General features: G+C 45.8%; 1 protein-coding gene across 1 annotated transcript in view; it reads right to left on the reverse strand.

The window, feature by feature from the left end:
• Positions 1-16,882, reverse strand: part of SH3PXD2B (SH3 and PX domains 2B) — a 119,618-nt gene that overhangs the window by 54,302 nt on the left and 48,434 nt on the right. Inside the window, exons 3-4 of the mRNA XM_055554636.1 lie at positions 14,439-14,514; positions 7,509-7,585 (exon numbers count right to left, since the gene is read on the reverse strand). Of these exons, the coding sequence (XP_055410611.1) occupies positions 7,509-7,585; positions 14,439-14,514 (153 nt within the window). The remainder of the gene's footprint in view (positions 1-7,508; positions 7,586-14,438; positions 14,515-16,882) is intronic.

A 16,882-nucleotide genomic window follows, 5' to 3' on the forward strand; every position in this document is an offset into this window, starting at 1 on the left:
TGTTGTCTTGTTGCCGTTGTTTTTGATACCAGCCATCCTGACAGACGTGAGGTGATATTATATTGTGGTTTTGATTTGCATTTCCCTGATGATTAGTGACGCTGAGCAACTTTTCATATACCTATCGGTCACTTGTGTATCTTCTCTGGAGAAATTCAAGCCATTAAGGCGATGGCACCCCACTCCAGTACTCTTGCCTGTAAAATCTCATGGACAGAGGAGCCTGGTAGGCTGCAGTCCATGGGGTCGCTAAGAGTCAGACACAACTGAGAGACTTCACTTTCACTTTTCAGTTTCATGCATTGGAGAAGGAAATGGCAACCCACTCCAGTGTTCTTGCCTGGAGAATCCCAGGGATGGGGGAGCCTGGTGGGCTGCTGTCTATGGGGTCGCGCAGAGTTGGACACGACTGAAGCGACTTAGCAGCAGCAGCAGCAGCCTATTTAAAAATTGGGCTATTAGTTCTTTTTGTTTATTGAGATGTATGAGTTCTTTACATATTTGGGGGATTAACCGCTTATCAGATATGTGATTTGCAAATATGTGATTTCCCATCTGGTAGCCTGCCTTTTTACTCTATAGATTGTATACTTTGTTGTGCAGAAGTATTTTAGTTTGATTTATTCCCACTTCTTTATTTTCGTTTCTGTTCCCTGCACTTTTGGTGCCATATCCACGAGATCATTGCCAAGAGTCCTGAAATAAAGCCATGCATGTGGTTAACTGATCCTCAACAAAGGCGCCAAGAATACATACAGGGACAGGACAATCTCTTAAAAAAATGGCACTGGGAGAACTGATACCCATATGCAAAAAAAATGAAATTGCGCCCTTATCTTATACCATGCAAAAAACCAACTAAAAATGGACTAAAGACTTAAATGTAAGACTGAAACAATAAAATTCCTAGAAGAAAGTACTTCCCAACTTGCTTCCCACGAGCAGGACCAGGCTTTGCAGATCTTCCTCCAATAGTAGGTAACAGCAGCTGGCTAGATTTAAAAATATTTCTTGTTGCTGTTGCATCACTGATTTAATTTTTACTTTTGGGGTAAGTGAAATCAGTTTTATATTATGATTGTGCTATAAAATTTCCTCTAAAATATATATTCTTAAAAAAGGTAAAAAAGTGAATAATTAAAGAAAAATACTAATAGTAATACAGGTGGTTGAATATGATAAGAACCTTCAGGTGAGGTCTGAGGGACTGGAGTCTGATAAACAGTGTTGTTACACTGCCTATGTTTTTCTTGTTAGTTGCTCAGTCACGTTCAGCTTTTTGTGACCCCCTGGCTTGTAGCCTGCCAGGCTCCTCTGTCCATAGAATTCTCCAGGCAAGAATACTGCATGGGTAGCCATTCCCTTCTGCAGAGGATCTTCCCAACCCAGCAATGGAACCTGGGTCTCCCACATTGGAGGCAAATTCTTTACCATCTGGGCCACCAGGGAAGTCCCCACACTGCCTACAGCACAGTAGAGGCAGTGGGGGAGGGATAGATTGGGAGTTTGGGATTAGCAGATAGAAACTATTATATATAGGGTGGTTAAATAACAAGGTCCTACTGGATAGCACGGGGAACTATATTCAATATCGTGCAATAAACCATAATGGAAAACTATGAAAAAGAACACATATGTGCATACCGGAGTCATTTTGCTGTACAGCAGATATTAACAAAACACTGTAAATCAATTATACTTGAATAAAATAAAAAAATTAAGTACTATGACATGAGCATATACACTCACAAACTCATAGGAATGCATGTGTGTGTGTTAATGTAACCTATACTCTAATAATGGTGAGTTAATATCTGAAGGACCTTCATCAGGAATGAACACTTTAGCAAGTAATAGACTAATCACAAGTTCTCACTTCAGAAAAGGCAACTTTGGGGCTTCAGGTATATCCCCCTCTGACCAAGACCACAGCCTCTATCCACTAGCGTAACAGCCGTCAGAAATAATTTTCTTCACTGGCAACATGAGGGATGGCCCTTGCATGAACAGAACGCGCTGAGCCCAGCATTAAACACCCTTCGACATGGTGTCCTGGCTCTTGGATTCTGAATCCTCTGTGTTCGGCCTCTTCCTGAAGATTTTACTGTCACACCATGGTTAGGATTAGCTGATCCTGCCACTACGATATCATTGCATCTGTCTTGAGAAAACTTTCATGCAAAGTGGTGTCAGACAAGACAGCTGGTATTTCACCGAATTTACAGAACAACTCGAGAAGCTGTTGAGGGAACTGCTTGGTAACAAATGCTTGCGTGTGGGGCAGGATTTGGCTGAGTCTTGTTTTCATTGTGTCTTTTGATGAACAGAAGTTCTTGAACTTCATGTAGTCCGATAAATCAATCTTTTTATGCTTGGAACTTTTTGTGTCTTTAGAAGTCCCTCAATACCTTGAGATTATGAGGAATTTTCCTATTTTTATTTTCTAAAATCTTTTATAATTGCCTCTTACATTTAAGTCTTTAATGTATTTGGAAATGATTATATGTGTAGTGTGAGGCAGGAGTTATCCTGTTTGTTTTTTTTCCAATATGGACATGCATATACTGAGGAATCCTGCCTTTCCTCAATGATCTACAAAGCTGCTTTTGTTAGTATCAGAGTGTCCAAATACACATGGATCTGTTTTGGGGTTCTCTATTCTGTTGCAATGGTTAGTCTATCTTTCTGCTGACAGCCTATTACGTTAAACACCGGAACTTTATAACAGGTCTAATGGAGCATCAAGTTACTTCTTAGCTGGTAGGCAGTTTTAGGGACATCTACAGCCCTCTTCTATCTTCATCTATTGGAAACTGCCCAATTTCTACCAAAATAATGCTAAAACAGAGATAGATCAAATTGGCTTAAGTCAGCTCACAACGATGTCAATAACAGAGCCCAAATGTTACATAGAGGTCTATGCAGTCTCTAAAAGACTCCACAGGCCTTGAGATAAAAGGCGTAAGGTTTCATCTCCTTCCAGGAGGGCAGTGTCCCTGAAGCCAAGTTCAGGGAATCTGGCCAACCAAACTCCCCAAATATCTGCTCTGTTTCTTATGCTGCATTAATAGCTGGGGTGGTAACTTCTACGTGACTCATATAACATAAGCAGTTTCTCTCCTATGGTTAATCCAGGTCAATTCATGATCTCTGGACTGCTCCAAGCAGAGCAGATGCAGGCAGCTGCCGCTGTCCCTTACTCCTCCAGCATTTTATACTTCCTCTTCCAAATCAAGTGTCCAGGGGTTCTGGGAACCCCGGGTGTGAGAAGAAGGTGTGACTCTGGAGAGAAATTGGGTGGGCTGGGGAAGAAGCAGGAGAATGCATATGGGCTGAGAGATAACACTTTCTGGGAAGGTACCAGGTAGAACTTGCTAGTTGGCTAAGATGACTCCAGAGTACGAAGTTTCTGCCGGCAGGGCCTGGACAAAGGAATTTCAGGCTCTAGAGATTTGGAAAAGGACAAAGAGAGGAAGATCTGAATCTTCCTCTGAGATCTGGGAGGCAGAAGTGGTTTCTTTGTGCCTGAGAGACTGGCCCTGCCCCTCATCCCCATCTCTTTTAAAGGCACCCTTAGGAGAGGGAAGTCTATTTCTATGAAACATGTGCTTGACTCTTTCGGCCTCTTGAATTTGTACTTTCTCATTGTTGTCGTTCAGTCGCTCAGTCGTGTCCAGCTCTTTGTGACCCCATGGACTGCAGCATGCCAGGCCTCCCCGTCCATCACCAACTCCCGGAGCTTGCTCAAACTCATGTCTATTGAGTCGGTGATGCCATTCAGCTGTCTCATCCTCTGTCGTCCCCTTCTCCTCCTGCCCTCAATCTTTCCCAGTATCAGGGTCTTTTCCAATGAGTCAGCTCTTTGCATCAGGTGGCCAAGTACTTTCTTAGAGAGGCAGTAAGGGGTATGTGAGTGCTGAGTCCTAAAAAGCTCGGGTTTAACTCTCAAAGCCTCCAACACTGTTACTGCAAGTAACTTTACTAGGTCTCCATTTTCTCATCAACACAAAAGGAAAAAGAAAACCTCCTCCTCAAAGTTACTGGAGGGACGAAACAAGGTCATGTCTGATAAAGAGCAGATGCCCAATCAGAAGTGATTTTCTGCCCTTGTGTGACATCTCCTGCCAAGAGAGGGGGCATCTGTCCCCACACTGTCCCCCTTCAAATTTTTCAATAGACTTACTGAAGTAAAATTTATGCACCATAAAATTCACCCATTATAAGTGTACAGTTCAATGATTCAAATTCAAATTATAGAGTTGGGCAATCATCACCACACTCTAGTTTTAGAACTTTTCCATCACCTCAAAAATTTCCCCAACCTCATCTGCAGTCAATCTCCATTTTCACCACCCCAAGGCCCAGGAAACCACTGACCTGCTTTCTCTAAATTTGCCTTTTCTGCACATTTCATGTAAATGGAATCATACAATATGTAGCCTTTTGCATTTGGCTTCTTTTGCATAGCATCATGTTTCTGAGAGTCATTCATTTTGCAGCACTGATCAGCATTGATCTGTCGAATAATATTCCATTGAATGCCTATTGAACATTTTCTTTATCTATTCACCAGATGATAGACATAGGGATTGCTTCCACTTTGGGGCTATTATGAATTAATGCTATGATGAACAACTGCATCCAAGTCTCTGTGTGGACAGAAGTGTTCACTTCTTCTGAGTATACACCTGAGACTAGCTGGGTGGTAAATTTTACTTTGGAAGAAACTACCAAAACTGTTTTCCAAAGTAGATTCCCTCATACGCCCCGGCCACCCGGTGGTTGAAACCGCGTGCTTCCAATGCGGAAGGTGCGGGTTTGATCCCTGGCTGGGGAACTAAGATCCCACTTGCCATGTGATGAGGCCACTCACCTAACAGAATGGGGAGCTCACTGCTCCACATCCTCACCAGCTTTTGGTCTTGTGTGCCTTGTCAATTACAGGCATTTGGGGCGCTGTGTTGGCATCTTATGATGATTTTATTTCATGTTGCCCTAATGACTCATGATGTTGAACAACTTTTCACGTGCTTAATAAGCATTGTATGTCTCCATGGATGAAATTTCTATTCAATCTTTTGTCTATTGTTAAACTGGCTATCTTTTAAAAACAACAACAACAACAACTATTTACTTATTTATATATGTATTTATTTAATTTTTTTGATCATGCTGCATGGCATGAGGAATCTTAGTTCCCTGATCAGGGATTGAACCTGTGTCTCCTGCAGTGGAAGCTTGGAGTCCCAACCACTGGACCACTAAGGAAGCTTTAGCCTGGTTGTCTTTTTATTTTGAAGTTGTAAGAGCTCTTTATATAGTCATAACACAAGTCCCTTCTCAGATATGATTTACAAATATTTTCTCCCATCTGTGGCATGTCTTTTCCTTTCCTTCATGGCATCTTTCGAAGCACAGAAATGTATAAGTTTAATGAGGTCCAGTGTTTCACTTCTTTTGGTACTGTTTTTATGAACTCCTTGCCTAAACCAAGGTGATGAAGATTCTCTTCTATGCTTTCTTCTAGAAGTTTTATAGTTTTAGCTTTTATATCTAGGTCTATGATCTATTTTGACTTGAGCTTGAGCTTTTGACTTGATTTTTTAATCATGTGTGTGACGTCAGGGTCCAATTTAATTAAAAAAATTTTTTTTGCATATGAATATCCCATGATCCCATCATTTGTTAAAAGACTACACTACCCTTGCCCATTGAATTGCTTGGTATTTGTGTTGAAAATCAACTGAATATAAACCTGAAGAGTTTACTTGCAGACTCGATTCTCTTCCCCTGGTCCACGTGCCTTTCCTTATGCCAGTATCTCCATCTTGATTCCTGTGGCTTCATAAGAAGTTTGGGAAATGGGTAGCACAATTTCGTTCTTTTTCTTTTTTTGCAAAATTGTTTTGGCTATTCTGAGCCCTTTGTACTTCCCCATATACTTTTGGATCAGCTTGTTCATTTCTACAAAAAAGCCTACTACGACTTTGGCAGAGTTTATACTGACTCTGTAGATCAACTGGGGAAGAACTGCCATTTTAACACTATTGAGTCTTCCAATCCATGAGTATGGAATATCTCTCCACTAATTTAGTTTCTTTAATTTCTCTCAACAATGTTTTGCAGTTACAGTGTATAAACTTGGTATTTCTTTTATTAAATTTATTCCTAACTACTTCATTCTTTTTGATGTTATTGTAAGTGGAATTATTTTCTTAATTTCATTTTTGGGATTTTCACTTCTAGTATATACAAATACAATTGATTTTTTAAATATTTGTCTTGTAGCCTATAATCTTACTAAGTTCATTTATTAGTTTCTGCAGGGTTTTTTTTGTGGATCCCCTATGATTTTCTATGAGAACTTCCCTGGTGGCTCAGACAGTAAAGCATCTGCCTACAATGTGGGAGACCCGGGTTCAATCCCTGGGTTGGGAAGATCTCCTGGAGAAGGAAATGGCAACCCACTCCCAGTATTCTTGCCTGGAAATCCCATGGATGGAGGAGCCTGGTAGGCTCCAGTCCATGGGGTCGCAAAGAGTCGGACACAACTGAGCGACTTCATTTCACTTATGATTTTCTAGAGTAGAATCATGTCACCTGTGAATCAAGGCAGTTTTACTTCTTTCTTCCTTTCATTTGGCCATGCCGCACAGATGTGGGATCCTAGGTTTCTGATCAGGGATTGAGCCTCAGCATTGGAAGGACGGACTTCCTACCACTGGACCGCCAGGGAAATCCCTACTTCTTCCTTTCTAATCTGTATTCCCTGTATTTCTTTTTCTTGCCTGCTTACACCAGCCACAGTCTCCTGGAAAACACAGAACAGAGGTGGAGAGCGCAAACATACTTGCTTTGCTCCCAAGCTTCGGGGGAGAAAGCGGTCACCGCTCCATTGTTAAGGCAGTTTTTGCTGTTCCCAGCCTTCTCCAATCAAACTGCTAGTTGAGTCAGAGAAACAAATACTAAAAATTAGGGAAGCTAAATAAAAGAAAAATAGGCTTCTTTTGCAACCACAACCTCAAATCAAATGAAATAAAAGCAAGAGGCAGACAGGCTCCATGTGGTTGAGAGCATTCAAGGGACTGGAAGCCAGCTGCACTGCACAACAACAGGAGCTGGCTGAATAGCTTCTAGAACATTCACGCACAATGGAATACTATGAAGCCACGAAAAGCAGGTTCAAGGAGATTTTTTAATAGCATAGGAAATTCTTATAATGCAAAAGAAAAGAGAAAGAGCGACAAAAATAACACACGTCGGATGGTCTCAACGTCATAATGAAAGGCACACAAAAAGAAAGGAAATATGTAAACACCTTCACGATTGTTGCCTTTGAGTTGAAGGATCACGGGTGATTGGTTTTTCTAATTTCTTTACATTTCTTTCACCTGTACAGATCTTTCACAATGGGCATCCTTCAGACAGAAAAAGAGAAGGGGAAAAAAAAAAAAACTATCCAAGGAGAAGACGAGAAACAGGGAAGTACTGGAATTTCTCAGACTTACCTTACAGTATTCGTCTATTGGGATCAGGCGCTTGACAGCCACGTCCCGAATGTGGCTTCGTCGGAAGAGAATTTTGCCTGCAGAGGACAAGAGTGCGTACAGAGTTGAGAGGCAGTGGTGACAAGCTCTCAGCAGCTTGGGAGGATGAGGACATGCCTGCCTCTGGTATGCTTGTGTGCACGTGCTCAGTCATGCCTGGCTCTTTGGGGCCCCATGGACTGTAGCCTGTCAGGCTCCTCTGTCCATGGATTTTCTAGGCAAGAATACTGCAGTGGGTTGCCATTTCCTACTCCAGGGGATCTTCCCGACCTAGGGCTTGAACCCTTCTCTCTTGGGTCTCCTGCACTGGGCAGGTAGATTCTTTACCACTGCACCATCTGGGAAGTGGTCCCTAAATTCCTGGCTGCCATCAAAACCCACTGCTGCTCATCCACAGGGTTTGGATGACCCCATGCCTGGTCCCCCAAAACCTTCTTCACAGCTCTAGTACAAGGGTCTGACGGAGTCGGACTTAGTGGCTAAGTTTTGGTGAGATAAGGGAGACTGGAAGCAAGGAAGACCTGATACTCAGAGGCCCCCTGTCTAAATATAACATCCTCAGACCTGTGAGCAGTTCAGTGAACACTCAGCTGTGCCCTCAGCCAACAGCTCAGCCTCCTTCCCTCCTCTTCCTGTGAGTATTTCCTGCTCTCACCTGACGTGTCCCCAGTGTGCTCTGCTCTCTCGTAGTTCTGCGCCTTTCCCTCTTCCTGGAATACCTTCCCCGTCCAACCTCACCACTATCCCTGCTGGGAAACTCTTACCCACTTCAAATGGGTTATGAGTTCCTGTGGCTTTCGGAACAGACTTGTGGTTGCCACGGGATGGGGGTGGATTGGGAGTTTGGGATTAGCATAGCAAACTAGTACATAAAGGATGGATAAACAACAAGGTCCTACTGTATAGCACAGGGAGCTATAGTCAATATCCTATGATAAACTGTAATGGAAAAGAATATGAGAAAACATATATATGTGTAACTGAGTCACTCTCTGTAGAAATTAACACTCTACCTGCCAAGACGACAAATCCCTCCCATCCCTTCCCTAGTCAGTGTGCAGCAGAGGCTCCATGCCTCCCCCCGCCAAACACTAAGAGATGGTCCACTCACTACTTGCTTGGTGACACCTGAGTGCTGGGGTGTGATACCAGAGTCTCCAATGTGACGTAGAGGCAGAGGATGTGGGTCACGGGCAAAGGTAAGTATGTAAATGGTGCCACCAAGGGTCTTAGGAAATATCCAAGAGGCTGAAATGTTACAGGTGAGGTTTGTTTCAAGCAAATCAGTGGGTTCCCTCTGATTTGCCACTTCTCACGGGGAGATGGTGGCAAGGTTCACGCACTGAAGATCCAGACAATGTGGCCACACCACACAGACAGGGGGCAGGCAAAATCAGAAAGACAAGGAAGGCCAAAGGCGGGAGATGGGGACAAGCCCCCACTCCATGCTTACGCAGGGTGACCAGGGGGTCTCCAGGGCTCAAAGAGGACAGCACGGGCAGGCCACAGCCCTCCAGACAGCAGAGCGCGGAGACCTACTGAGAACTTCACCTACTTCTGGTCCAAGGAGGCAGGTCATGGAGACAAATTTGGGTCATGAAGCTGGCAGGGCAAGGAGAGATGGCACTGGAGGACTGCTGTCTGCCTGGGTCACGCTTGGGTGAGCAGGGACAAGACGGCAGGAAAGGTCCATAAAGAATTTTGCCATAGGACAGAATCAGAAGGGATAACGGAAAACAGCCTCTTGACTTTTGAAGATTTGCAATCTAAGGTGCTCAGGAGGTTTGCACCCAAAGAGGCCATATGCTTAATGTCACATGTAAAATAATCGGACAACTTGCTCTTGGGCAAAAGGGCACAATCAGGAAATTAGGTAGATATGATCGACCTAATAGTCATCCTTTCTTTGTTCATTTCCATCAATTAAAAAAAACCCACAAGGAGATGAAACATATATTCCTTAATAACGAAGATCTCCTTTCTTTACAGTGGTGACGGGCTTAATTCTGATGAATCAGTCAAATTTCTGATATACCACGCCTCTTAGAAGAGAGAAAAAATCTAGAGGAAAATGCATCACAGTTCAAAGTCCTTGTCTCTGAGGGTGGAAGACAAAGCTTTCTTGTGTTCTTCTTTATACTTTCCCCAAAGTCCCTACCCTAAACATTGATTACTTGTGCTATCAAAAACGTTCATGTCATTTAAAACGAAGAAAGGAAATTATGCAGGAAGTGAGAAGGGGTTTACAACCTGGTCTCCCTAGAGCTGATGACATTCCCTCGTTTACTCCCGAGGTGCAGGCTCTGCGTGAGCCCCATGCGTGCAGGGTGCTGGGGGCCTGCCTTTTTGACACTTGACAGTCGATGTTTCCCAGTAGGGGAACAGGGCCCTTGCCCTGCAGGAGGCTTGCATCCTTGGCCTCCAATCCAGAGAAGGCCGCTGGCCTTCCTGTTTCCATACCAGCCCTGCTGCTGCTGCTGCTAAGTCACTTCAGTCGTGTCCGACTCTGTGTGACCCCACGGACGGCAGCCCACCAGGCTCCCCCGTCCCTGGGATTCTCCAGGCAAGAACACTGGAGTGGGTTGCCATTTCCTTCTCCAATGCATGAAAGTGAAAAGTGAAAGTGAAGTCGCTCAGTCGTGTCTGACTCTTAGCGACCCCATGGACTGCAGCCCACCAGGCTCCTCCATCCATGGGATTTTCCAGGCAAGAGTACTGGAGTGGGGTGCCACTGCCCTAGTCACTGTGATAATCAAATTACTGCCCTCACGGGTGGGACCACCTGAAGATCAGAATCTCTAGGAGAGTCCTAAGCCTTTAAAAAAAAAAAGAGAAATCCCACAGGGCAAACGCTTCCTGCCTCTAATCCATTTCTCAAAATGGGAGGAGTCCCTATGAAAAACATTTTGCTCTCCGTTTAGTATAATTTCCCCTTCTATAAAATCAGAGGAAGTGGGCAGAGTGGGGTGTACAGGCTGGCTGAGAAGGCTGCGACTTACAGCGGCCGTGGCGCTAGCCCTGGCCTGCAGGAACAGCACAGGCCGCCTCGGAGCCACCACCGCCCAAGAGAATCTGCCTGAGGCCTGGCCTGCAGAGGCTGGGAGAGGACGGAGAACTCAGGCGCCTTCGTGTCTCCTGGGGGTGTGACACAGCAGTGTCTCTCCTTTCCCTGTGTGGCCTTAGTGGGACCAGTCTCTGGGCTCATGTCAGGGGCCCTGCCCAACACAGGGGGCAGGAAGCCCCATGGCAGGATTAGCACGTGCCGGGGAGACACACAGAGGCTCTGGGGTGATGAGCAAGCCCCCCCAGGCCAATCCCAGGGGGTCCTCTTCCTTCCTGAGCTGCCTTGGAAAATGCATTTACCTGCTGGAGCCTCAGTCTCTTCATCTGCAAAAAGGGAGAACCACCCCTATGTCTTAGTAATCTCTTAGACGCACGGGCACTGGGCTTGGCCCTTGCTAGGTGCTTAAAAAAGGGCAATTACTTGAAAAAAAAAAAAAAAAAAAGTTACAGGGCACTGCCTGACTCCCCACTAGGAAGGGCACATGTCTTTTCTTCAACTCCCAGCTTGGTTTCTTAAGACCTGTCACCGACAGGCTCCCTTATCATTTACCCCCAGCAGAGCTGGAGTGCCGCTCAGGCTTGGGGGCAGAACTGCGTGGCCAGCACCCGCTTGGCTGGTGCCTCTGGGCGAAAGGCTGGGGGGGCTGCACCCCCAGCCTGCGCCTGCGTCCAAGTGTTTCTGTGCGAGTTGTGGGGAAGGAAAGCAAGTGAGCCTGCACCCAACCTTCCCAGGCAGGCCAGCCTTGCTGGAATGGAAAGGGTCCTCAGAGGAGAGACGAGCCTTTGGTGGGAACGAGCAAGCTTTTGTTTTCCACAGTGGAGAAAGGCCAAACTGTAATTCTTATTTTTCAAGCCACATCCTCTGCCAAGTTGGCTTTCCCCAGCTCTTGCTGGGATGGAAAATTGCACAGGCCTGTTCTCCCCTCCCCTCCCCCGCCTTTGTGCTAACAAGAAACTTGCTTTTGTTCTGCTGACGTGGCAGTCTTGGCAGAAAACTGACCCCTCGGAGTGGGGGACGTTTCTCCCACCCGTCCCTGCCCTTGGCCTTGGCATAGAGGAAAAGCAAAGAGGTGGGCTGGTAAAGGATGCTCCAGGGGTCCTGGGGCCCAGCGGGACCTCTCCAAGCTGCAAGTGGGTCTCCTGAGCAGGGACAATGGAGCCGAGTCCCTGAGAACTGCATCTCCATGCACTCGTGGGTGGATGAGGATTACGTAACCACGAAAGCTTTCAGGGGCTGGGGAGAGGGTCGGCTCAAGTTCTTCCCTGTTCTGGGAAGTTTTTCCAGAGCTGGTTTTGCCTTTCATCCAGCAGAGTTCTAACTCACGGCTTTCCTTTCCTGTCTTGAAGAAAAATATACATTCAGAGCCCATTTCAACTTGAATATCCAGATGGATCACTTAAGCAGGATTCCATGATACGAAATACCCAGAAATTCCAAACGAATGTCCTCGGACCCTGTTTCTGCTTTACTGAGAACCTTCTATGTGCCAGGGAGAGAAGCTTATGAAGCAGGGGTCACTGTTCCATTTTACAGATGAGGAAACTGGGGCTCAGTGGTGGGAGATGTTGTCTGCTTGAGGTCACAGGACTTGGTCCACTGGACTCCAAAGCACGTGCTTTGGGCGCTGAGATTAGACCCCTGCAGCTGGCACACTGGGTTATCTCCAATAGAGGAAAAAATTTCAGTGTTCTTTCCCCGTGGAAGAACTAAAAACATTAATTTTTTTAGGTAAACGATGCTCCCAGTAAATGGGGGCCTGGCAAATACATCTACCCTGTCTCTAAACTCACTCAACAGTGACAATATTTGAAAGAACACAATGATACGCGGATAGCAGAATCTTGGAATGGAAGAGGGGAGAATGAGCTCCTGGGTGACTCAGAGTCTCCCTGTCTTGGAGCTTTCCCCTCTGTCCCCTCAAAATGAAAAGACTTAAGGGCCAGGAAAGTGAAGTCGCTCAGTCGTGTCTGACTCTTTGTGACCCCATGGACTGTAGCCTACCAGGCTCCTCTGTCCATGAGTTTTTCCAGGCAAGAGTACTGGAGTGGGGTGCCATTTCCTTCTCCAGGAGATCTTCCTGACCCAGGGATTGAATCTGGGTCTCCTGCATTGTAGGGAGACACTTTACCATCTGAGCCACCAGGGAAGTCTAAGGGCCAGTCTAGCTCCAAATATCTGTGATTTAGGGTGACTGTCAATTTGCTGATTATCTGTACAGAAAGGTAGTAGTAAGTGCTTACTTGTTGCTAGCTACACACCAGGCACTTACCTAACCCTCAGAACAACTTTATCATTTATGTACCATTATGATCTCCAATGTGCAAGTGTAGAAATGAAACTCTGTATGCCTACGTAACTTACCTAAGAGAACAGAGTGGATGATTAGGGACACTGGGATTTGAGCCTGCGGTGTGTGACTTTCAGGCATAAATTTTAGAGCCTGCCATACCTGTGTCTGAATCCCAGCTCTGCCATTTGTGCAAGAGATCATAATTTCTCTCAGTCTTCATTTCCTCATCTGTGAAATGGGCATAGTAATGTCTGCCCTGCTGGGTTGTTCTAAGGACTAAACGAGCTAACGAAAGCACTTAGCCCAGTGACTGGCCCACAGCAGACATCTAATGGTAGCTATTATTATTGGAAGCTACAACACTGGTTTGGGTAGCTCATTTTTTTGAGTTGAAGCCCTGATGTTATTTCTTTGGTAAAAAAATTTTGGGGGGGATGTACTGAGAGCAGGAACCAGCGATGGCTGCATTGAGCCTGGCCCTTAAAAGCTGCTTGGTTGCTGTGGTAGGCGGGCAGGCAGGCAGAATTTCTTAAATGGCTCCCGAAGATATCTCTTCTCAATCTCAGCACCTGTCAACAGAGTGGGAGCTCCCGCCTGGGATCATGTTACATGATATGCCTCAGTTCATTTCAAGAGAAGGAGATTATCCTGGATTAGCCAAGTGGGTACAAGGTAATCCCATAGGCTTTAAATGCAGACAACTTTCCCCATTGGTGGCAGGCGGGGGAATTCAGAGCGATTCCGAGCCCAGGAGAGATTCCATGCCCTGTTGCCAGCCTGAAGGTGGATGAGGAATACAGGCAGCCTCTGGAAGCTGAGTTTGCAGTAGACAGCCAGGAAGGAAACAGGCATCTAGGTTCTAGAGTTGCAAGGAACCGAGTTCTGCCAACAACCTAGATGAGGTTGAGAGGGATTCTTCCCTAAATCCTCCAGGTAACAGGCCAGCCCAGGCAAGACCCTGACTTTGGTCTTCTAAAATGCTAAACAGAGAAGCAGGCTGAGCCTGCCTGGACTTCAGACCAGCAGAGCTGTGAGATAATAAACGGGTGTTATTTTAAGCTGCTAAATGGGTAGTAATTTGTTATGCACAACAGAAAACAAATATTTTAACAGAAGCTGTTAAAATAGGTGCCACTCACTACACAGACCACATGAGCTCGAATTATTCCTTTTATTTTGTTATTAATTTATTTTGGGAGGCCTTGCCACGTGGCACGTGGAATCTTAGTTCCCCAACCAGGGATTGAACCCGTGCCTCCTGCAGTGGAAGCATAGTCTTAAACATTGGGTGGCCAGGGAAGTCTCTACTCCCAGAGATGGGAGAAACTGAGGATCCCAGAGGTGAAGTGTCTTGCCTAAGGTCACGCAGCTAGTAAATGGCGTAGCATCTAACTCCAAAACCCGTATTCTTAAGCACTGAGTTCTACAAAAGACTGAGGTCTGGTCACCGGGACAATGGACAGGGACAAAGAGGGGAGTGATCCAAGAGCTGTATGAGAGCCTAGAGGCCCCATCTGAGAGCATGCGTCTCACTCACCGGGGAGAAAGGGAATGATCCGCTGTTTGGGGTCCTTCTGTCCTCCTTCCATGGGAAATTTGTCCAACATCTGCATCTAAATGGGAAGAATAACAAAATGAAAGCCTTTAAATGATAAAAGCGTCTCTGACAGTTTACAGGAATTACGTGAACTACGTGATTTGATAGAGAAAAGCTCACTTTGTTCAGTGTTCCAGAAACCCAAACTAGCGGAAGACAAAGTCAACCAAACCTAGGATCTCCATACAAACAATTCTCTAGATCCGCAACTGGCAGCCTGGTGCAGGCTCAGGGCTGGGAGAGACCAATCTCAGTTTTCCTGTGGGCTCTAGTCACAGGATCTGAAGCATGAACAACGCCCACTAGAGCCCCCAAAATTCCACAGATGGCAGGTCATCCTGTTTCCTAAGAATTGCCGGGTGGTGCTCAAACCACGGAGACTCAGTTAATCTGGTTAGGTCTCCACCTGTGAGGTCATGACACACTCCTGCCGCAGGAAAAATTGCCCTGGCTGGCTCAGCTCCGTTCCTAGCTCTGAGTCAGGCACATGGGGTGCAGCAATGAAGCGACTCAGAGTCTAGGGAGAGACTGAAAAGTAAATTGATCATTGACGGGTGGTGTAGGAAGCATCTTGAGAGGTAGTACAGGCTGCTGTGGGCAGAGAGGAAGAAGAGGGACGGAACACCCCAAACAAAACCTTTCATGTCTTCTGATAACAGCAAATGCATCTCTGATATTTTAAGGAATTAATGTGAAGTATCTGATCGGATATACACAATCATCAGGATCTGTTATTTGTGATATCTTGCGCCTCATCCTTAGTTGACCATAATGGTACCCACTGCCAGCGTTGCTTTACAGATTAAAGCTGGGATGTGGTGGTCATTAATGCTGTCACCAGATTTCTGGTTCTTCCTTTCAGCACGTGGTAGATTCCTACCTCCCCACCCCCTGAAATAAGATGCAGCAAATTCAAGGTGAGCAGAAGGGACATGGCTCACTTCGGGGAGAAGAGCTAGGAGTGGTACTTTACCCATCACTCTCCAGTTCTGCCTGCCATGTGACAACCATGCTCCAGAGTGTGGCTTTTCTGTCAGCAAGGGACCCAGAGCGAGGGCCCAGGGCCCCCAGCAACCTCTGTGGACAATCTTTATTTCCCAAGCGAGAAGTGAACCCCGTGTACAGTGAGGCTGTCTGTCATAGCATCGTATCTTTTTTAAAAAAATTGGATGTAACTGCTTTATGATGTGCTCGTTTCTGCTGTACAATGAAGTGGATCAGCTCTAAGTACACATATAAGCCCTTCCCACCCCTCTAGGTTCACAGAGCGCCGAGTTGAGCTCCCTGTGCTGTGCAGCCGCTTCTCACCACCTGCTTTACACGTGGGCATGTATATATGTTGGCACCACTCACTTCGTCCCACCCTCCCCTCCCACCCGCGTGTCCACCTGTGTCTGCTCTATGCCTCATAGCAGAGCATTTTAAGCCAGTCTGATTAGTATGCAGGCCCAGGATTCAAGGAGAAGAAAAGGGAGTCCTGAACCTCCCACAGTGGTGGCCGAATGTGAGAAACCTGTCCATCATTTTGCCTCAAGGAGAAAGTCACCCTGGATCTTCAGATGTGTCCCTCTGGATGTGGAAAAAGGGAACTCTTGTGTACTGCTGGTGGGAACGTAAATTGGTACGGCCACTATGGAAAATGGTCTGGAGGTTCCTCAAGAAACTAAAAAAGAACTACCATATGACCTAGCAATTCCACTCCTGGGCATATATCTGAAAAGAATGGAGACGTTAATTTGAAAAGATACATGCACCCCAACATTCACAGCAGCACTATTTACAGTAATGAAGACAAGGAACAACCCAAGGGCTCGTCAAGAGATGACTTGATTAGGATGGCGTGGGGGGTGTGTGTGCATATATGCACATATAACACACGCAGACACAGTGGAATAGTATTCAGCCATAAAGAACGAAATTCTGCCATCTGCAGCAACATGGATGCACCCAGAGAATATTATGCTTAGTGAAATAAGTCAGAGAAAGACAAATATTATATATTAACAATATCACTTGTGCTGCTGCTGCTGCTAAGTCGCTTTAGTCGTGTCTGACTCTGTGCGACCCCATAGACGGCAGCCCACCAGGCTCCCCCGTCCCTGGGATTCTCCAGGCAAGAACACTGGAGTGGGTTGCCATTTCCTTCTCCAATGCATGAAAGTGAAAAGTGAAAGTGAAGTCGCTCAGTCGTTTCCGACTCTTAGCGACCCCATGGACTGCAGCCTACAGGGCTCCTCCATCCATGGGATTTTCCAGGCAAGAGTACTGGAGTTGGGTGCCACTTGTATGTGGAATCTAAAAAATAATACAAATAAATATATGCAAAACAGAATCAGACTCAGAGACATAGAAAGCAAACTTGTAGTTACCAAGTGAGAAAGGCA

Source organism: Bubalus kerabau, chromosome 18 (assembly GCF_029407905.1).
Source record: "Bubalus kerabau isolate K-KA32 ecotype Philippines breed swamp buffalo chromosome 18, PCC_UOA_SB_1v2, whole genome shotgun sequence".
Classification (NCBI taxonomy): Eukaryota; Metazoa; Chordata; class Mammalia; order Artiodactyla; family Bovidae; genus Bubalus; species Bubalus kerabau.